General features: G+C 40.0%; 1 protein-coding gene across 1 annotated transcript; it reads left to right on the top strand.

Moving 5' to 3' along the window:
* Positions 1 to 6,590: 6,590 nt before the first annotated feature.
* Positions 6,591 to 24,836, top strand: LOC110451385. Its single transcript, XM_021499365.1, has 3 exons — positions 6,591 to 13,837; positions 14,689 to 14,712; positions 23,876 to 24,836. The coding sequence occupies exons 1-3, from the start codon at positions 7,162 to 7,164 to the stop codon at positions 23,887 to 23,889; spliced, it is 6,714 nt and encodes a 2,237-aa protein (XP_021355040.1). The 5' UTR covers positions 6,591 to 7,161; the 3' UTR covers positions 23,890 to 24,836.
* Positions 24,837 to 24,838: the final 2 nt, after the last annotated feature.

Raw genomic sequence — 24,838 nt, forward strand, 5'->3', positions numbered from 1 at the left:
ATATCACATGTAAATTGTGGTTTAAAAGAATAAAATATTGTCTTGTCTTGTCTTGTCAAACGTAACACTGATAATCGATTATACAACACGTACTACTGTATATCGATTATACAAGATGCAATAATGTACATCGATTATACAATACGTGTTTAGTTTACGCAGCCTAACGCCTTATTACAACCGGCCTTGTGCATAAACAGCTGTCCTTCGATTTGACCAGAATGGTATTCATACTCTGCCTAGCAGATGTGAGTATGAATACAGAGTGTACTAAAAGACTTGACCTTCGTCTTGTGGTTGGCCATTGCCTATTGAACCAAAATGAACTTTCGTCCAAATATTGAGGGAGCAAATACAACATGGCAATGGTCACTAAATACAGAAATGGTTATGGAAATGAATCTGTTAATTACCCACATAACCACATCATCGTTACAGGATAATGCCGAGGTTCCATGCATATACAGTCTGTTTGGGTGTTTTTTTTTTACCTTTTTTGCCGATATATTTATTTGATGTCGTTTGGTTATATAAACCGCGGTAAATATGAGTTGCGAACTATTATTCATAGAAAATAAATAGAGTGTACAAATCTGGCTCAGCGCTTGAGTAGGAAAGAGTTTTCTGGAGCGTGTGTAACGCTGTGTAAGTTGTCCAGAAATTTCTGTGACCTTTCTACCTCTTTTTCACAGAGAACTGTACATTATGTCTTTGAGAAATGGAAATGTTTACATAATAAAGCTATAACAATCATATAAAATGTGTATGTCGCTTATCATGAAGAAATGCCAACTGCTATTTCAATGGAAATTTTTATTCTATAATCATGTAAAATGCACAATAACAAGATGGGAATCTGTCCTTATTTTTCTAACAAGCGAATTTATTCAGATTGCGGTTAAATCTTGGTCGTTGAAATTGTAAATATATCAGATGAAGTCGAGAAAATAAAGCTAAAAATTCTCTCGTGCAAAAAGGTCTTAAACAGATCCTAACTATGCACTGGATATAATGGAAACTGATAATTTGATAAAACTCTATTTGAAATCAATGAAATGGAATCACGGAGAAATGAATGCTCATACATTCATATTCCATACCAGAATGCATGGCTGCTTCACATGACATCACAAAGGGAAAATGACATCAAACCTAAAGTCTTAAATTGCAGACGACCCAGTGGTAGTTAATCAAGGAAGCTAATTATTGTTATATATTTAAGAAAACAATTACCGCCATGGTTACTGAGGGATGCAATTTGATCAATCTTGTATAATATTATCCTCCAGAAACCTCCACTGAAGGCCAAGTATGAAATTGTGCTATCCAATATTGTTTATAACCTGTTTATTAAACGTTGTCTTTATAACGACGGTCATACTCGCTGTTCTGTTTACGAGTCCTCGTTTTTAAACGAGGAAATGTTTTGTTTTAGATTTGTTCATGTTTTGTAGTATGCTTTTTATAAGTAGCAATTTCCCGACTGATTATGCAGTTTTCATCCAAGACCAACACCTAATTTGGGAAACAGAGTAAGATGTGTTTTCACGGAAGTAACATAAAACCTAAGATCTAATAGGTCCTGTGTTTGTGTTTCAGGTATGGCGAGTGACGTGTTACCTCGGACATCGGGTCTACCCTAGGGGGAGCCACCTCCTGACCGATCATAACCATAGGTAAGATATATAGGTTTACGGGGTAGCTGACCTCCAAATGACCCCCAGACCGGACATTTGCATCTATATCAGCTGCGTTACAAATGCAAGTTGATTACTTCGAGGTTTAACCGTTTCAATAATTGTTTTAGATTACATACAGATCAACGTATAGCCACCGTTAAGCACCGTACTCCAATCAACTACACATAATCAACCTACTTATAACACATAAACATGCGCAATTCATTTTGTTCCTTTTAAAATATTTTTAATGATTTTAAAATATTGCACTTGTATGGTCATTTGTTATGCCTTCTCTATTATCCTACCTGTATAGGCGGGTCGTGTGTATCACTTGTATCGTCATGTGTTATGCCTTCTCTATTATCCTACCTGTATAGGCGGGTCGTGTGTATGTGTTGCGTGCTATCGGTGTAATATACATGTACCTGTAACGTCATTTGACGTCAACTTAATAGTATCGTCATCATGAGGTCGTAGTCTCTCATAGAATAGTGTATCAACTGAGTTCACGAGCCGTCCGTGATGTATACCGCCTGCTCACACGATAGATCTTATCGAAATTGTAGTAAAATCCCAAAACGTCGACACATTGACAGTTAACACGTAAAGTCTGTCCAGTCGAGCTTTATTTATGATTTAGTAAGTTATTACCACGAAATATGTCAAGTACCAAGACAAAGGACAAGAGCGAACAGTTTTTACGATAAGATTGATCCTCGCTACCGTTCTCCAGAGATTCTTACAGATGTAGACCGTTTTCCAAAGTTGTCGGTGTACGCATACTTGTTTACTATGTAACCTGGACAACCAGCTGCCTGATTCAGTAAACCGCCTCCTGCATCTTGTTGCGGGAAACGACGAAGCATTAAATAATGATGTAAATATTGTCGAAAACGACTGAAGATAATATAAGAGCTATGTTATCCCTTATTAACTGGCAATGGTAAAAACAGGGCTAACGTCATCAGACCAAGTAAACGCGTGTACATTTTGGACATCCTTGTTTGGGTCTCGGTGAATATGACGAACAATTTGGATCTTATTGTCCCATATAACATGTTTGTTCATACTTAGTGTTGTAAAATCTGAAAATCAATACTTTATGATGTCACCGCGCTGATGGTATTCGTAACAATTGTAGAAGTGTAGATATGTGTAACAAAATGGACAGAGAACTAAGGGTATACGTATTATGTAACAGACAGTTTGGACTAGTCAGCAGACGGTCATTCACCAAGGTGCCATTCTCCCGGGGCTCATTGCTGATCTGTCCTTCCTAAATGTTTATCAATAATTTCATCGCATTAAGATAGTATCTTCTGCAAATATCGCAATGATCTGATTTATTTTGCATTTAAAACCCCCACAAGTGACCTAATTCCTCCGGTATGATATACTTGGGAAACCGGTTAAAAGACAGGGCCGTTGTTCCCACGATATTGTATAACTATATATAAAACACTTATCGCTGTTCTGTTAGAAGTCTAAAGATTTTGTCTCTTGGGTTGTACAATTTTCTTTTTTTCTCCAGTCGCATAAGAACGATCTGATTCAATTGTTATGTTATTTAAAGGGCCCTTTATATTCGGTTGTTTTCTGTTTGAAACTACTTGAACCGTTGATCAGAAAGACTGGATAACCTCTAATACAACTTTTAATCAGGTGACATATATTACCTGGATGTGATATACTTTTAATTAGGCCAAACAGTTGCAGTGAGATCTGAACTGGGGCATAATTTAGTAATAACTTTATCACATAGACGGCTACAGTAAGATCTAGGTTGGGACAGATGGCTGCATTGGGGTCTAGACTGTGTCATATAGCTACAACAATCTCTTAACAAGGTCAGATAGCTACAACAAGCTCTAAACTGGGTCAGATGACTGCATTGGGGTCTAAACTGGGTCATAGAGCTACAACAAGCTCTAAATTAGGTCAGATGGATACAGGCAGCAAGCTCTAAACTGGGTCAGATGGCTACAAAAAGTATCTAAACTGGGTCAGATGACAACAGTAAGATCTGATCTGGGTCAGATTGATGCAGTAAGATATATGAACTTGGTCACATTGCTGCAATGGGGTCAAACGTGGCCCTGAAAATCTCTATGTACTACGAACACATTAAACACAGCGAGTTATAAAAATATAAATAGCAGTGACAGGTGACAACTAAACACGTTGATTACGTAATGTTCATTCCTGGTAATTAGAACCCCACCAAGGTTAATAACGTTCAGTTTAACTTATCATATTGCTATCACAAATGTATGTGATACCGATATCGTCCATAACTTCCTGTTAAGAGTAAACATATTGTTACCAGAATAAACCAACTAAATGTGTGATGATTCAAACAGTGTTACCGCAGACTTAGAATTCCGTCATGTTTCTCTACCGTATCGATCACATAAGATCTATTTCAGACACGTTCCGTTAGGTCAGTCATCGGCTGTGTTGTGTACAGTTTTGTATAACCTATATTTTGTTATCATAAATCTTGCCCCGTCCCCAACCCCCGTGGCGCCCTGCCCTCATCTATCACAACGTCGTGTTAGTTACATGTTCATAACAATGCCATGACCTATTAGTGCCATTTTTATGGACTTGTTTTATTTACTCCGACCTCTCAATATTCCATTTTTAATAATCAGACTCATAATATTTAATGTCGAACATGTACACATGTAGGATCGATACATAAAACATGATATAATACCGGGTTTACATCAGATGTAGGATTGATACATAAAACATGATATAATCCCGGGTATACATCAGATGCAGGATCGATACATAAAGCATGATATAATACCGGGCATACATCAGATGTAGGATCGATACATAAAGCATGATATAATACCGTGTATACATCAGATGTAGGATCGATACATAAAACATGATATAATACCGGGTATACATCAGATGAATAGGTCGTTAATAGATATGAATTAGGTGTGACCACGTCTATATAAATACTTAGATATACAAGTGTATCACACACTTAATCTGACTCGTTCATTATTAATATCATACATATTGCCTGAAAACGCAATAGTAATTAACCTTCATTCTTTTTCAACGTTAAACATGGTATCCACCGTCATATATGATAAGTGTTACAAAAAAAGATGTTCTGAGTAGAATATAACAGACGATATAAAACGCCACGTAATTAGCTGTTCGCTGTTAGGTACTGCATGTGATCAATACGATCTGCGCGTGACGGTACAGGACAATAACAAACTGTTATGTAAATAGGTACGGAGCAGTCTGTGTACATATTGACATAGTCTGATTAGGTATTTAAAGGGTAAATCGACGTACAATATTGTTCTATCATACTTGTTCTGTTGAAAAAAATACATACTGGCACTACTCGTCTGATAGGGAATGGTATCTGACATGCGTTATCTGGCGATTACATTTATTTCGTCCACACAACATCAGCTACACGAGTGTCGCCATTAAAACAGGGTATATACTAACATGTATCTCGTGGACTCAATTTATGGTGAATACTCTACAAATATTGAACAAATCTCAGAAGCCATACCCGATAACTTATCTCGCCGACTTGTTCCAGAAAATACTTCAGACATTCTAGTTTATATCATTATTTTTCTCTTCCAAAACAGGTATATAAGTTCGTAACCCCGTACATGGTCGTTGTTGTAACAAAGTATCGTTTGCAACACTTATTGTGAAGATATATATCTACCATTTTTAACGTTGAAAAAGAATGTAAGTCAATTATTTTCGCGTTTTCAGGCAGTATGTATGATATTAATAATCAATGAGTACGCCTAGTACAACAGCTACCTAATTACTACAGTGATACATGTAGATGGACTTGATATCTACAAATTCAATTCATATTAAATTATGATAGGCAGTTTTCTGAGACTGATAGGAGAGAATAATAAAATCAGTTATGAATTGTCAAGTTCTATTTGAATGTCCATCGAATATTTCTCAAAATGAAGCGATTCAACAAGACATATAGGATTGATATAGGTTCTAGTGACACGGAGTTTATGTGACGTTTGTACACGTACGTTTTAAGGACTTTTACTCGATGTTCTCCATATTGCTACGTTTTATTGATTCATAATTAAACGTGTAACTTTACATTGTGCACAGCGTCGAGACATAACAATCAGAGACTTACACATTGAGAAAATGTAACAGTAGCTCGCTGCTAACCACAATGTAATCAATATCGCTTGTCTGGTTTTACTATTCACCGACTTTAAAAGTTTAAAACTGACTAAAGGTGGGCGTGTGGAGGAATAAACAGTGTAATTTGTTAGATCTATGCATGGCATTGTCCCATGTATAGTACAAGTACCTAGTTAACCCAGCTCCGGAGGTCTAATGTCGAAAACAAATTGATAACCACCCTCGCCAAGAACAAGGCCAACTGACACTTTCCGAGAATAGATCAATCTAAGCTCAACAGGAACTATTTGTAAATCTTTAATACTTTATATTGATTACTTATGATGCAATATATATGCAGGTAAGCATTGAACTTTGTTGATTTACATATTATTCTGCAAATACTACTCATTATAAACATTGCATGCTATTTCTTTTTGTTTGTTTATCTTTCAATACTGATACTAATAATTGGAATATGCTATGATAACCAGTTTCCACCATGTCGTAGACGGGCCCACCAGACCGTACGGTATAATTATAAATATAAATACACAGTCGGTAACACCTGTACACGACCAATACAACAATACATGGCCTTCAACTGACTCGTGGAATTATACCAAATGCTTACGTCACCATTTGAAATAGAAATTAAATCTGTAGACATACACCCGAACAAAACACACGTGTCCATGTCGGTACACACACGGTTAAGGCTTATCGCTCCGTCCAATGTTTACATCGGATCCTCAGGGAGCGCGAAACGCTGTGACAGTATCTGTGTCCTTTGACCTGCCGCCGTCAGCTAGATTATCGCAGGTGAGGCATTAATCTTTGATAAACAAGTGGACAATTAGTGAGTGTTAAAACAAGTTAACGTCGCGAGCTGTCAGCCCAACGACACAAGCTCATGTGTGTCAGATCGCTAATAACACTGTAGTATCGATCCGGCCTCGGTATCATGTGACCCAGCTCTGACGCTCCATTGGATAACACCGCAAGGAATCTCGATCTATTCTAAACATTCGTCGATGTGGTACATTCACAAAATACTCGAGATGTTTTGAGGTGAGTGTGGGAATGTTAGCGGGTGGAACGTATATGTACCCCGCAAGGACACTGTTATTTCATCTGGCATTTTTTGGTAAGATTGAGACGGTAAACAACGACCATGCTGATGGCAAGGACTGACTGGTTAACAGAACACACTGTATATGTGTATGTATGTAGTGTATACCTGTGTTGTGCCGGTAGGTACAAATTACAGTAAGGAGATCAGTGAAGTGTGTCCAGTTGACAGATAGGAGAAAACAGCATGGAGAACTGGGCTACTAACACAGGCACGGGGACCACGGTGGGGGCTGACGGGGCATTCGAAAGGTTCCTCACGGCCGCTATAGCTACAATAATAACCATCATGTTTTCTTGGAGGCTTTTAGTTGAAAATGGTGATGAGAACGGTGATGTGAGTGCATATCAAATTCGTCAACATTTGCTTGCAGTGCAGGGTGCGACGGGTGGTGGCCCGCCCAGTGACCCGGAAGAGCAAGGTGACAGCGACGGGAGCAGACATCAGGGACCCCATGGAGTACCCATACCCGTCAGTAATCAGAGATCACATATGACCTCAGGTCACGATGTAATGGAATGTAAACACGAGAGTCAGTCACATTCTTCACAGTCAACTTATAGAATGTCCGGACATAACGTACCCCCAATGGACGAGGACGAAAATCAGACAGCACAGTCCGTTGGTGCCCATAGAGAGGAGGTGAATGAATCTGATGGGGATGAGCAGCCTGCATGGGGGTACAATAATTGGGAGGAGGATGCTTACTGGAATATAAACACGCGGAGAAAACCCAAAGACTTCATGACGTCAAATGTGAGGACCAGGTCCGAATCCTCGGACCAGAGTTATACGGGAGGATCGGATAGCAGTGACCCCGATGGAGGGGGTGTCGTTACGACGTCTGAGGGTGAGGACGAGCAGTATGTGAACCGCGAGTACCGCAGCATAGTGGAAAATGACGGTTATACTAACATAATGGGAGACAAAAGTAGTGATAGTGAAACTAGTGACAGTGAGGAGGGCGAGTACGAGCCCCCCATGATCGATTCCGATGATGACGACGATGCAAATTATTCGAATGCTTTGGAGCCTATTATAGAGGAAGATTCAGATGACATGTGTGCTAGCGAGGATGAATCAAATGATGAAAATGACGAAGGTAAGAGAAACTTTGGAAACAATGACAATGCATATGTGAATGAAAACAGTGATCAAAATACGTATGACAAAACACCAAATTCTGGTATTTCAAGCGATGTTGGAGATAAAGTCAATGACACCGTCAACGATCATCGCGGAAATGAAGGTGATAACGATGAAACTCGGACAGGTATAAATAAAACTGACGAGGGGACGGATGTAGATTCGCCTGTATGTGTCATACACGCTGAGTTAAACAGGCGTGATCCATCATATCCCGCGGATATACCTGTCGTACCTGGAGCAGACGACACCAGCTCAGACCACGTGGATTTGTTTACATCTCGGCGCGAAGGCCCGGGGCCCGCCATTGTTAATGTGATTGAAGGGGAGAGGTCACGGGTTGGTGACACCGAACATTGTATGAATGAAAGCCGCGTTCCAAAGCTTGACATTAATAAACATCACTGTAGGGATCTGGATTTAAACCCACCAGCAGACGACAGTAGCATTGCCGAATCGCCCGTACGTACGTGTGCGGTCGAGGATATATTTGATGGTTATATTTCGGACGAGTCTTGTAGTAGTGCTTCTGTTGTGACTGTCGTCAGTGTAGATGTTGATGACGATGAGGACGGGGAATTAAATCAAAACAGATCAACGGATCGTACATTACTTGGATCTGGAGGTCGCGGGGAGCCTGGGGATTATCCCAAACAGGAACATCCAATAGGCAGCTTAAGTGACGACGACGACAATGCATCAGACTCAAATTCCGAGGATTGTTATGATGGAGACGAAAATTGTGTTGAAAAAAGTGATTCTGTGATACACATTCCCCAGTTAGTGGAGTCAGAATGGGCAGAAATCGAGACAAATAACAATCGTCAGCCGACTGCGGGATTAAAGGACGGTGTCATTGATATCGACTTTATAGAGGAGGACAATGGGCAAAAAACACAGGAATTCACTTACGGCGATTTTATTACAGAGATTAAAGTAACAAATGAGGAATTATTACCGCCTACAGGTGAGGTACATGAAACCCCAAACTCTACACTAATTGTAGGTATAAAACACCCTACCACAGAGGAATCTGCCCTACGAACAGAAGGAGACACCGATCGGGACCCCAGTGATAGGGTGGATAAGGACGGTGCAGGCACCGGTAACACACTCTCCGACGACGAAATGTTCGCTCTGTCCCAATTAGCTAGCATCCCTGAGGAGGGTGAGGACCCCGTTGAGGACGATGGCGATACTGATCAAGACCCACGTGACCAGGAATCTTACTCAGGCGGCAAATTCAGTGATCCAGACTCTGTCAACTTTACTCCATTAGGACAAGAATGTGTCGAACAGCTGGAAAGTGTCAACACAAGCATTCCCGAGAGCAGCAATGTCAGTGTTATAAGTTACCAAAACATTGATGAGGATGAGGATGAGTTTACGGTTTCATCGATCCCAGACACAAATGTTGATACTGTGCCACGTTTTCAAAACATATCGACGAATATAGAGGATTACGTCAACAGCTCTGACGATGACGTAGAACCACGTGAGTACAATCCTTATGAAGACGACTTTGCCGAGTTTGAATTTGATCATGATTCCGATGAGGACTCTTTCTTTCTTGTGATGGGTGATCAAAGTCACCTTCGGAAATTGGACACGGTGACAAATCTGGACGCGCTTGGTCTGAATCCTTCTAATGACGGGTACGACGTTCAGCCAGGTGAGGACGGCAAGTCTGTGGTATTTACAAAGACAGAGGAGGTTTATACTGATCACCGTGTTAGGTACTTCACAGAGGACAGGGTTCCAAGTCCGACAGAAACTTACATTCACAATACAATTAATGAACAGGACGAATATGCTCCGAATGAGCATGTAACAGATACCGGAAGTATTACCAATGGAGTTGTAGAAACAGATGTGCCGTGTGTTATGAATGGTGTGAACGGTGTACACGGAGACAAACCACACGTTTCCGAGGAGGATTTGTCAGATAGAGACCTGATACCAGATGCCATTGATCGGTCGGCGTGCAATAGATCGGGCTCTCTGATAAGAGACAATGACAGAGAAAACGATTCTGACTTCAACAAAAGTTTAAAAAATGATTTATTGTTTGAGCACAACCAACTCGAGCAGTCAAAGGGAATTAGTGCGAGTCTAGATAATACGCAGGACATGTCGGACAATGATCGCACGAGTGACTCTCACTCAGACCTCAGCTCAGCTGATATGACAGGAAGTGGTGATATACGCATGCGTAGTCTGCAGGAGAATGTGATAGAACAAAGTTCTCGAGAAAGTTTGGACGAAGCATTGCATATAGATGAGGAACAAGACTCCGGGATACAGTGCAATAGTTTTTCTCCTAATCAAAGTGGATTATCTCCGGATAATAGACAATTTAGTGTCGTAACAGATGTCTGTCCACAAGGAATTGAATCTCGTAACGCAAGTGGTAGCTGTGATGATGTATCTACCGTGGAGTTGTTTATCAATGAGAGTGATTTGAATATCGACCAAACAGAACATGACCAGGGAAATCATACGAAAGTTCATGGGCAACACAATGAAACCGATTTAAGCATTGTACCGGCATTGATGTCAACAATCGAAACTCGGGAGTCTGTTATTGACGATATTTCGACGTTATGTCGTCCAAAGGAGACTGTGATCGACGATATTTCACCGTCAAATCGTCAAATGGAGACTGTGATCGACGATATTTCATCGTCAAACCGTCAAAAGGAGACTGTGATCGACGATATTTCACCGTCAAATCGTCAAATGGAGACTGTTATCGACGATATTTCACCGTCAAACCGTCAAAAGGAGACTGTAATCGACGATATTTCACCGTCAAACTGTCAAAAGGATACTGGGATCGACGATATTTCACCGTCAAATCGTCAAAAGGATACTGGGATCGACGATATTTCACCGTCAAACTGTCAAAAGGATACTGTGATCGACGATATTTCACCGTCAAACTGTCAAATGGAGACGGTTATCGATGACATATCACCGTCACATCGTCAAATGGAGACTGTTATCGATGATATATCACCGTCCAATCGTCAAATGGAGACTGTTATCGATGACATATCACCGTCAAATCGTCAAATGGAGACTGTTATCTATGATATATCACCGTCACATCGTCAAATGAAGACTGTTATCGATGATATATCACCGTCACATCGTCAAATGGAGACTGTTATCGATGATATATCACTGTCACATCGTCAAATGGAGACTGTTATCGATGACATATCACCATCAAACCGTCAAAAGGAGACTGTGATCGACGATATTACACCGCCGCCGACTGTAATCGATCAGGTGTTTGCTCCAAACAGTAAACAAGAATACATCAGAGAGACTAAAACGCCGAAGGAAACCGTCATTGACGATTGTTCAAACCCGCAATATAGAAAAGAAACTGATATAGACAATATATTTCCTTCAATACGCGAACAAGAAGAGCCTGCCATGCACGATCGGTTACCTACATACAATACAAAAGAAACTGCCATCGACGACGTGTCGCCTTTATCATTGAGGAGAGAAACAGTCTCAGACGATATTTCACCTTCAAAACAATCTACTATTAATGAAACAATCATCGACGATATATTGTCCTCAAACCGATCCATTGCATCTTCGGTTGAATATATTTCACCACAAACAGTCAAAACACAATCTCCAGTGAATCTGACAAGGGAGACGGACATAATTCCGAAGGCTGAGATACGCAATCTTGTTGTTGATGACGTGTCGACTTCGCTGCCGATTGCGACTAAATGTGAAACAAAACATGAATCTGTTATTGGTGACCCCGCAGGATCAGACGTGATTAATTCCAGTACATTGGACGACCTTGAAAGTGCAATAGCTCCGTGTATAGAGCAGTACACAAAGTCAGTGAATTCTCCTACTAAACTTCAGCCGGAAGTAGACCATGAACGGTCTTCAACAGAAAAAGTTGAAAAACAAGAAAAAGCGACGGATTCAGATGCATCCAACGAATACAAACATATTCCAGTTGTGCCAACGTTTGGTTGGGTTGTTCGAACGTCTGTTGTTAGTCCTTCCGGGTTAAAGGGTATAAAAGCGAAAATCAGTAAACAACAGGAACGTTCGCGCGTTCGCAAACCTGAGCAATACAAATCCGTGCTCACTGAACCTGTTGTGATAAACCCTTCTCCACCGGTCGTACGGACACCCGACAAAAATCCGCTACCCGTTATTCGCCAAAAGATCATGTCCTCTCGACACCGCTTTCTCAGTGCTGATAATCTGACGGACAACGTGAGCTCGCAGTTCGAGCACTTCAAAATGTCCGTGTCTAAAACGCCGACGAGACAACGTATTTATACGCGTCGCGAGACAACGCCAGCTCAAAAAACTCGCCGCATATTGAGCTTTGAGCGTGTAGATAATCTAAGCAGTATGCATTCCCCGCGGCACAATAGTGACGACTCGTTCGAAAAACCCGCGTTCGACACCCTTCACAAAGACTGTATGTTCTCGGCTCATAAACACAAAGAAATACAAAAAACCACAGAATCTATAGATCAATTACACGAACCTTTGCTCAGTTATGGGTCTGTTTCGTCATTGGTGGAAACAGATATTGACTCTGGTGAAACGTTTGAAACATTTTTCCTTCACGAAACTGACGTTGATATGTTTGGGTTTCAGCATATACCTTTACAAAGAACTGCAAGCATGAGTGACATGATAACGTCAAGAAATCTGGAAGAACAAAAGGTGAGGAAGGGTCGATTCGCCGACCGAAACATGCCAAAGTCTAAAAGTCTCATGGCGTTGGAAACGGACATCGACGAGGAAGTTGAGGGAGACGGAAGTCTTAAGCGTGTGCCGTCTATACACGAGATTCGCGTTGCTAAATCTCTACAGAAGCTTAACGTCCCTGATTGGTACAAAAGGTCGAGTGTTTCGCGGAGCGGAAGTACGTATAGTCTTTTCTCTGAACGACGAGACTCGACGTCAACACTCAACTCCATAGGGTATGCAATGTCCACAACGTCATGTCCTTGTCCCTCTATTAGTCCCACTTCCGGTGCTGTCGTGATAAAGACCAGAGTTACACCGTCGAGTGCAAATAGGTTTCTTCGTGCACCTAAACTCCCTGTTACGCCGGAAAAATCCCCATTGCCCCCCATGAACTTCCGATTACCTAGTGACAGATTACGGAAAAAAGAAAAATCTAAAGAACTCATGCCGATACCGGTCGTGCCTTTCTCACAACTAAGACTTATGTTTGAAACTGGTAAAAAGAAGACATCACCCGTAAAAAAATCTCCTAGTACCAAATCTGAAAAAATATCTCCTCTTCCGTCACCTGATGTACCAGATCACCCTGCTACGTCTCCAGTGACATCATCAGCTCCCCATCCAATACTCAAGGTGACACACGCTGACCAACCGCCAACGAATGGTACCACAACAGGCAGTAGGGATGAAGAGAGCAGAGTGAAAAATGGTCGCGTGCGAATTAGTGAACCTGAGGTTACAAATGTCAAACCGGTTCCTCCAGAAAAACCGGCGTCTTTGACTAATAAGGAAGCCAGCCAAGAAAAGCCAACTACGCCGACGAAAAAGGGATTCTTCTCTCATTTTAAAAAACAGAAAAGTTCCTCTATAAAGTCGGCACCGGTAGCGCCACCTGTGGAGCCAGAGAAACTCAAACCGTCCATCAAACCGCCTGTCCCCGCAAAACCCGTCAAGAGTAGGAAAGGTAAATATGACATATATATGGACTATCTGTGTTTAGGGTTGTAATTTCAGCCAGGTATTGGTTTAAAGTCTATCCAAATACAATCCATTGTAGTGCTTACTGTAAGCATCCCATAAATGGTTTTTTCTAATGAAGTTGAAATGCAAGTTCATGTTTTAGTCATGTCTTGTAAAAGTTTTCAATGAAATAGCAACTACGTGTAGTTTATAGAGAAAGATAACTTTTATTTCCTTATAAATCAATGTTTCCCCAGTTTTTGCCTATAACATTTTCATGTTATGATCACATCGATATTTGCTGAAGCTACAAATGTATTCATATTGTAACTCATTTCAGTGAATTGATATTTATAATGCAAAGACCATGTGTGAATGGCTACGGTCGCCTTCATCGTGGATTATCCACGTACCATTCATTTGTTCATTTATATGCTTTATTACACCTGTGATTAGTGTCAGCGTTCCCCTACCTCCTACCTCTTATAAAGGATATTTGATTTATGGAATGATTTGAATTTTAATTCAACGGAATGATTTGGATTTTACTATCACGCTTTAAGTGTGTCACCAATTAAATGACCTAGATAAAACTAACAGTCACAACAGATAGTGTGTACATATGTTCAGAGTGGAACTCTTTCGTATTGGAGATAAATTAAGGTTCGACTTTTTCGATTTAGGTATTTTTGTGATAAAATTTAAAACCAGACAAAATAACACATGTCTTGGTATATTTTTACTTTGAAAAATGATCAGGGTTGTATTGTTAATACTGGTCTTCAGCAAACGTTAACAGTTGATGTACAGTTTTGAATATGAAGCATAATTTGTTTTATTGTGTTGTTATCGCAGAGGAGGTTAACAGTTCGTCTGTCGGTAAGTGAAATAACATCATCGGCTAAATTATAAATATATTCTACAGCGCTTCACATATTTCTTGCAAATCGCCTCTTTTCACTCTGCTTTTGGTGGTGGTTGGTGGTGGTGCTTACCGTACGCTCTGGGTGACTGAATCTATCCACTGTAACCCTGCATTGTACTGTTATTGAAAGTAGTTCTAGTTACGTTCGCTTTGCTTCACTTAATTTATATGTTACGACTGATTAATCAGGTTTTTAATTAATTTTACTTCTCTTTCCGGGGCATTTTTTTTTTTATTCTGTCTCCATATGACGTCATTCCCTAACTAGACATACTCTTCAATCTATGTTATCACGTCCAATTAGGAATGTTGAATGGCACGAAGCCATACTACGTCTATTGTCTCGACATGACACAGGGTGCTAAGTAGATAGATGTATAGGTATCGATATGACGTCATATTACATGTACATTTGTATATATTAATGTCTGTCTCGACATGACGTCATATAGGCATTATGGATTTATAGCATTGTATCTTCAGGACGTCATATGAATTAAAAGGCTTGACTATTGTTATTGTCGTTTTCATGGGAAAATGAATGGAAGCGGTCTTGAACAAATTAAGCTTTGAAGCATCTTATGTTGAATTTGTCACGCGACTTACTCAGTTCAACACCATATAAGATACACAAAAGCGTGTTTAAATCCTCCTGTTTTAACTTTTTGTTAATGCATTGGATTAATACTTGCTAAACAGCGCAGAATAAAGGCACATATCAATATGATATGCGGTCCACACTCCACTCCCCCTCCCCACTTATTGTTATAATCTATATATTGTATATTGTAGGATGGCTCTTTCTATAAACTTCTGAATACACACGTTCTATGATTTATTTCAGTATGCAAAAGTCGATTTTCATACTAGTTGTTGCTGCTTTGAACCTTTTACATTAGACACTTGATATATAATACACTTGTTGTGCAGGAAGTCGGATGCTATGAATGAATTCTCTATGAAGTGAATAGTATTTGATTCAATGAGGGAAACAAACATCCATATCTCCTTACTTCCAGGGCAATATTAAACAATATATGTCATTTGTGATGTTACTTTTATATCTGGAGCAAAAACAACGTCATATTTCTCAAAAAGGAATTATGTGTTTCCTGGATGCGTTAGGTTTTGTTTCCCGGTCATGTGACATGTTTATAAATAGATTCAGACATACTATAGCATACACTAAGTCTGTATAATAATAATACAATTAACAACAGTTTTCCCCCCATCATACTATGCTATCGTACTACATACATAATAATATAAACTGCTTGATTTGATGCAGGGATTTATATGTCTAAAATCGTTCTAGTAAATGGTCATAGAAAAACGTATAATGCGTTCACAAGTAACTCTAAAAAGTAAACTCTGTTTCCACAGAATATTATGCAATAATCGAATTTGTATAACAAAATTTTAATTGTTTGTAGTCGTATGTAGAAATCATTTCCAGTTTCAAACTAAAATAAGCACGCCCCATATTAGCTTCATGCACCAAAATATCAAGCAAGGCTTTAAACACGAAACACACATCTACGAAACAAACAACTGAGATTTACAATTTCCACAGTGAAAATTCTGTCCACGTGTGGCGCGCTGATCGCCAATGATGGCTGTCATCATTGCAATGTCGGTTTTGTTTGGTTTTCATTTGGGTCCAACGTAGACATAATTAGATTTGGACTGGTCTCGTCTCGGCCTCCGGGAGACGGTAGCGACACGATTCTCGGGGGAATTAGCCCCGATTATCTCCCTGATGAATGGGGTTTTCCATATAGAGCTGTATCGATTGTAGGACACGCATCAGCACCTTCCGTATGTCTATATACTGACAGGGGAATACATACACACCTAACGGTACCTACTACACTGTGGGTTAGCATTATAAGTTTTATTTCTTCGAAAGTTTTCTGATATATACTGACATGCCGTGCAGATATTAATCTTATCTGAACACGAGTCGCTTCGTGAAGATAATCCAGTGAACCATAGTATATATATTGTATGTATTCATGACAGAGATATCGCCAATTCTTCATTCTGTAGACGGCACGAGGTCATGTTCATCCGCTATATACTTCAGGGAATTGGCTTACTGCTTGGTCAATGTTTGTATTTGAGAGTTATTTATATCAAATATTTATGCAAGAATTGTTTTCTTATTTATTTAAATACTTATTCGGTGTTATAAAGTCTCCAGCCCAAAGTACCTGCTTTTTGGGACAATATCTCAATGCGCGCCAACGTCACTGTACAAGTAATCAACCTAATATCTTGTTCAGGGGAATGAATATGTTAAATATATAAAGTAGTGTTAACCTTAGACTGCCAGCAACTTGTTATATAATTCTGGTAATGCAATTGCAAGCTTAGACAATTTACCAGCGAACAATACAGTAAACCATTAACTTATCCGTGTACTTCTCGGTTTGTGCCAAAAAGCAATTCGCCATGAATTTATTTTATTTTTGTCTCAAAATGCTGGAAATGAAACACCGACACCAAATTACCAACCGAAAAATAAACGGAAGCAAAGACATTAAATTGAACTTTATTACCCCAAAATTCGTGCGACATTTAGCTGTGTATATCATTCCTTCATCCGACAGCGGTTCAAGTGTGGGTCGATATTTCTTACCCTGCCTAGGAAAGGTCACATACAATTTAGTGTTCCCAGTGCTAAACCCGTTTCCTAGAAACTGTCTTCTGGCTGCAAACATTTGTGACGCGCAATGGGCATTAACAAAAGGCAAAAGTTATCGATATGTTGTGCTGTCTCTCTTGCCTTCTTATTGATTAGATTAGCCTGCGATGCGCCATATATCATGGCCGCATATGTGACATCCGGTAAATGAAAGATGTCACGCTTAATGTGGTAAGCACTGGTAGCTGTTGCTGTTTTCTCCTTGTTCACGTGGATGTGTAGAAAATAGGTTTTAAATTAATAGGAAGCAGTTCAAATACAAAAAAAACCCCACCGTAACTATAGTGTCTTTTCTTGTTGTCTAGTAGAGTCGTTTGTTTTGTATTAATTATTGTTGGTTGTTCAACGTCATTTCATGACCCATAACTAATTGTCGAAGTGTGTACAGAAGGAAACTCTAACACTCATAATTAGATCAGATCTGAACTTTTATTTATTTACCGGTACTAAAAGTCGTCTGGATATCATGCACATATCTTTAATAGTTTGAACTTTTTCCTTCTCTTTTTCAATGTCGTTAGATTCGTTCGTGTTTTCTTGAGACGATTCTGTGAGAGTGAATAAAATGTGGTATAACATTTTGATATTCTGTCGAAAACAGATCTAGTAATTAGCCAGCTGTGGTAGACTGTTATTTTATACTGGACATGCGTTATTAGCCATGGTCATATGCGTACATAGGTATACTATATAGGGTTATCATGCATTGCAATCGGATGTTTACATCATGAATATTCAACTGCTTTGCCGAGTTACGTTTCGGAACAAGTGCTTGTATTTACGTGAACGCTTGGTGCGTTACAAAAAGGGAACTCATTTTGATTTAATTGACGCTGGTGCGGTTTATTTTGACAGATATTTACACCCACGCCACCCACTTCACATGGCATATTGTTCAACTTTGATACCCAGCATTAGAAATGACTGTGCATTACAACATGTACTCGTTACGAAGAATACATCTATTTTAAATGTTTGCATTTTTATGGTCTTCACAATTACATGACTAACAGCGTACTTTAAAACATAACATAATATTGTGATTAATATTACATAATACATATTTCAACCGAGTTAAAAAGGTTTCTAAATAGTTTCCCTATCGAGTTTCTATACTATAGATTTATATGAAACGAGTCTCGGTGATATTCATAAAAATCCGAAGCTATGTGAACACATTAAATACTTTTCTATCATATACATATATAATTCACCAACACATGTAAAATAACCTCTCTCAGTGATATTTACCTAACAGTTTAAAACATCGCATTCTATCATGGTATATATCTAACCATTTCTTATAACGCATTTCATAACACAGGTGTTAACAAACTGGTTCACGGACATTTTCCGTCACTACGCGATGTACATAATGGATGCTTAATTCTAACTATTGGCTAGCTTTACGAACGACGGGTAAATAACATATATGAAATATTTTATTACAATGTTAGTATAGAGAAAAAAAACCTCCTCAACTTGGTCTCGTCACTTGGTACAATGATTCTTATTACACGTCACGTGACATCGAACTTTTATTAGACCGAATTATAGCTATATACAGACAGGCCTTATAATTAAAAAGTCAAATTAACGTTCTACAACTGACAAAAGCAAGCAACCACTGGTGGTGTATACATTTAGAATATACACGAGTAACAAAACAGGTAGAGCACGGACCTTTTATTTCCCAGACGGACAGATGGCGTTTAATCAACACATACATACATATATCATATCCCAACTGAGTGTATACAAACATACTATTCACTTTACAGAAAAATAGTAGAGAACCATCCATCCTGACCGCACGTACATAACCATCACATTAACCGCACGTACATAACCATCACATTAACCGCACGTACAAAACCATCACATTAACCGCACGTACAGAACCATCCACGCTAACCACACGTACAAAACAATCACATTGACTGCACGTACAAAACCATCACATTAACCACACGTACAAAACAATCACATTGACTGCACGTACAAAACAATCACATTGACTGCACATACAGAACCATCCACGCTAACCTTACGTATAAAACAATCACATTGACTGTACGTACAAAACAATAAGATTGACCGCACGTACAGAACCATCCACGCTAACCACACGTATAAAACAATCACATTGACTGTACGTACAAAACCATCCACGCTAACCACACGTATAAAACAATCACATTGACTGCACGTACAAAACCATCCACGCTAACCACACGTATAAAACAATCACATTGACCGCACGTACAGAACCATCCACGCTTACCACACGTATAAAACAATCACATTGACTGCACGTACAAAACAATCACATTGACTGCACGTACAGAACCATCCACGCTAACCACACGTATAAAACAATCACATTGACTGCACGTACAAAACAATCACATTGACTGCACGTACAGAACCATCCACGCTAACCTCACGTACAAAACAATCACATTGACTGTACGTACAAAACAATCACATTGACTGCACGTACAAAACAATAAGATTGACCAAACGTACAGAACCATCCACGCTAACCACACGTATAAAACAATCACATTGACCGCACGTACAAAACAATCACATTGACTGCACGTACAGAACAATCCACGCTAACCGCACGTAAAGAACCATCCACGCTAACCGCACGAACAAAACAATCACATTGACTGCACGTACACAACCATCCACGATAACCGCATGCACAGAACCATCTAAGCTAACTGCACGTACACAACCATCCAAACTGACAGCACGTACACAACCAACCAAGCTGACATGACGTACACAACCATCCACACTGACAGCGCGTACACAACCATCCTCACTAACCGCACGTACACAACCGTCCAAACTGACAGCACATGAGCAACCATCCAAACTGACACCACGTACCCAACCATCCACGCTTACCACACGTATAAAACAATCACATAGACTGCACGTACAAAACAATCACATTGACCGCACGTACAGAACCATCCACGCTAACCGCATGCACAGAACCATCTAAGCTAACTGCACGTACACAACAATCCAAACTGACATCACGGACACAACCATCCAAACTAACAGCACGTACACAACCCTCCAAACTGACAGCACGGACACAACCATCTACGCTAACTGCACTTACACAACCATCCAAACTAACAGCACGTACACAACCAACCAAACTGACAGCGCGTACACAACCATCCACCCTGACATCACGTACACCTAACCACACGTATAAAACAATCACCTTGACTGTACGTACAAAACCATCCAAACTGACACCACGTACGCACCCATCAAAACTGACAGCACATGCGCAACCATCCAAACTGACACCACGTACGCACCCATCAAAACTGACAGCACCTACACAACCATCCAAACTCACAGCCCGTACACAACCATCCAAAATGACAGCACATGCGCAACCATACAAACAGACATCACGTACACAACAATCCAAACTGACATCACGGACACAACCATCCAAACTAACAGCACGTACACAACCCTCCAAACTGACAGCACGGACACAACCATCTACGCTAACTGCACTTACACAACCATCCAAACAGACAGCACATGCGCAACCATACAAACAGACATCACGTACACAACAATCCAAACTGACATCACGGACACAACCATCCAAACTCACAGCCCGTACACAACCCTCCAAACTGACAGCACGGACACAACCATCTACGCTAACTGCACGTACACAACCATCTAAGCTAACTGCACGTCCACAACCATCCAAACCAACAGCACGTACACAGCCATCCAAACTGACATCCCGTACACAACCAACCAAGCTGACATGACGTACACAACCATCCACCCTAACCGCACGTACACAACCATTCAAACTGACAGCACGTACACAACTATGCAAACTGACAGCACGTAGACAACCATCCAAACTGAAATCACGTACACAACCATGCAAACTGACAGCGCGTAAACAACCATCCACACTAACTGCACGTACACAACAATCCAAACTGACATCACGAACACAACCATCCAAACTCACAGCCCGTACACAACCATCCAATTGACTGCACATACAGAACCATCCACGCTTACCACACGTATAAAACAATCTCCTTGACTGTACGTACAAAACAATCACATTGACCGCACGTACAGAACCATCCACGCTAACCTCACGTACAAAACAATCACATTGACTGCGCGTACACAACCATCCAAACTAACAGCACGTACACAACCATCCAAACTGACATCACGTACACAACCATCAAAACTGACAGCACGTACACAACCATCCAAACTGACAGCACATGCGCAACCATCCAAACTGACATCACGTACACAACCATCCAAACTGACAGCGCGTACACAACCATCCACACTAACCGCACGTACACAACCATCCAAACTGACAGCACGTACACAACTATCCACGTACAAAACCATCCACGCTAACCACACGTATAAAACAATCACATTGACCGCACGTACAGAACCATCCACGCTTACCACACGTATAAAACAATCACATTGACCGCACGTACAGAACCATCCACGCTTACCACACGTATAAAACAATCACATTGACTGCACGTACACAACCATCCACGCTAACCGCACGAACAAAACAATCACATTGACTGCACGTACAGAACAATCCACGCTAACCGCACGTAAAGAACCATCCACGCTAACCGCACGAACAAAACAATCACATTGACTGCGCGTACAGAACCATCCACGCTAACCGCACGAACAAAACAATCACATTGACTGCACGTACACAACCATCCAAACTGATATCACGTACACAACCATCCAAACGGAGATCACGTACACAACCATCCAAACTCACAGCACATACACAACCATCCAAACTGACAGCACGTACACAACCATCCACCCTGACATCACGTACAAAATCATCACATAGACCGTTCAAACAGGTTACACAAAAAGACTACAGTTAGACACAGTTGCTCAATTAAGTAATGACTCAATAGTAAGACACAAGTCATGTATACAGTGACTGTACACTACAGTGTAAAATATAGTTTTTACTTGACATGTTTAGTGTCGCCATACTTGCTTCAGCTTGAAGAATAACTTTGCTCGCTGTACGATGTGTGTGCGTGAATTTGAACCCCATTGCGACCCCGTTGCGTTTTCCCTCTACTGTTAAAGGTACACTACTGCGGCCGTACATACGAACAAATTGTATTTCTCCATACACGTATATAGCCCGACTTACTTTGTTTACGTGTGAACTGAGGATGGTTTAAATGGCATTCAAGTCCTTATACTTTTTGTATGGTTACGATTGTTTTGTGCTTGAAAAATAATCCACATTAAAGCAGGCGGAAACAGTTTTGCCATGGCCTTACAGGGTCACCCATCCGTAGCTTGGAATGTTAATGTTTCCAAACACAGAATGTACATAAAATAGACACAAGCTGTGTTGGCCCAAACACTATAACACATGTATTCTATACCATTATACAGTCACAGAAACCTCACCTTCGGACGATATTATACAGTGCACTACCAGCGAATCTGTCTTCATCCGTAAACAATATGATCGTAACAGCAATCTAAAAATAATAAAAACAGCTCTGTTTGTTTGTTTAATTTGGATTTTGTTAAAACAATTCTGCCGGATTTTGTTTTCGTCGGTAGATAGGTCAGGTGTCGGTCACCTATAAACAGTTAGGTTGTACACCTGTGCGCCATGTTTTGTGACAGAAACGCAGGAGAATCCCGCTTGTCGACATCCAATACACGTGACGTGCATAGCTCAGTGACTGTTAAAACATACTTGATATCTAATCTTGACAAAACATTAACTCCAGTAATATAGACCGGTTTTCACAATTTATCTCATAACTACCTGACTACTGCAGGTTGCTTCTAGCTCGTTTTCTAATTTTCGCGTAACATCACGCGGTGTGACGTCAGACTTTGTGACGTCACATTAACATGAGGTATTGAATCGCATTTCTCTCGAAAAAAAGAAATCAAATATTTTTGTAACAGAGTTTTGCTTGTATATATGGGTTTTTGGATAAATCAGACTTGAGAAATTTTATTGATAGCCTGTCTCACGAGTTTATTCTCCGACATAATTTATTGACTGAAACCTGTAGCTCACATTTGAGAACAAAATATTACAGTTAATGATATATGTATATAGCATAAATATATATTTACATGTATACACCCAGTGATGTAACCGATACAATGATAAATAGATAATGATTTACACATGAAATTCCTTCATAGATTAAAAAAAAAACATCTTTGAAAACGATATATGATGCATGCATTTATAACGTACATGTCGTCCTAACAAAATCGCATTACACATTACTTAGTATAACGAATTAATATTAACGTTTGATATTTTCCAGAAACTACAGTGTAACCATACAAAGGCCTATGCTGAAATGGAAACTTCAACGTTACCACTGAAACGGTGCTTTGTGTAAGCATGAGCTGCGATGTGACTACACGTGACAGTGGCTGCTTGCGAATCAAAAACGAGGCGAAAATCAACGTTAGATCGAGGCTTGTGAGGTCACAACAAGCAAGCGTTCTCGTGGCGACGATTCACCTGGGCGGAGACGGTATATCACGAGAGACACCAATACATATCACTAACGAATAAAATGCCTTTGTGTTTTTGGAATTACGTCATCATCACGTCATTCTTGAACAACGGATATATGTTTATAATGGAAAGGGGATACATGTGTAGACCGGAGGAATAGAACGGCAGTGCAGCATTTCGGATAAATATTGGTGTAATTAAGTTGCATTATTCAGAATGGAATATATTGGCCCAGGTTTCGTACATGTGTGACAAATGTGAGTCGGCATTCAACTGACGATTTATTCATTCTTTAATTTCAATTTGGTTGTTTGTGATGCTGTTTTATTATTCTGCAGCTTAAGACATGGACGTGCGGTTTAAGTCGGACTTCAACAGTTGGTAAGATATGTGTATCATTATCTGTTGTCTCTATTGTACCGTGGAACGCTTGCGTGTACCACAATTTTCAAAGTAGGCTTGAATTTCCCGCTATGAACTACCATAGTTGGCATCCTTACATCGTGAAACTTGATGACATCCACCAGGGGCCTGCGTCCTAGTAGTTAGAAGTGTGATGCGACAGAACTGGAAACAATATTGTGAAAACGCCGTGAAAACGCCGATTGTCAGGTGGACGAAATACATTGTTCTACACATTTTAATGTTCGTATTATTTAAGAAAAAGAGATGTTTGATAATATTTATATTTAATATGGACCCTTGAAACACAATAAATTATACATGAAATTTTTAGTCTGATAAAGGATCATTATTGTAAACT

The sequence above is a fragment of the Mizuhopecten yessoensis genome, unplaced genomic scaffold (assembly GCF_002113885.1).
Source record: "Mizuhopecten yessoensis strain PY_sf001 unplaced genomic scaffold, ASM211388v2 scaffold5979, whole genome shotgun sequence".
NCBI lineage: Eukaryota > Metazoa > Mollusca > Bivalvia > Pectinida > Pectinidae > Mizuhopecten > Mizuhopecten yessoensis.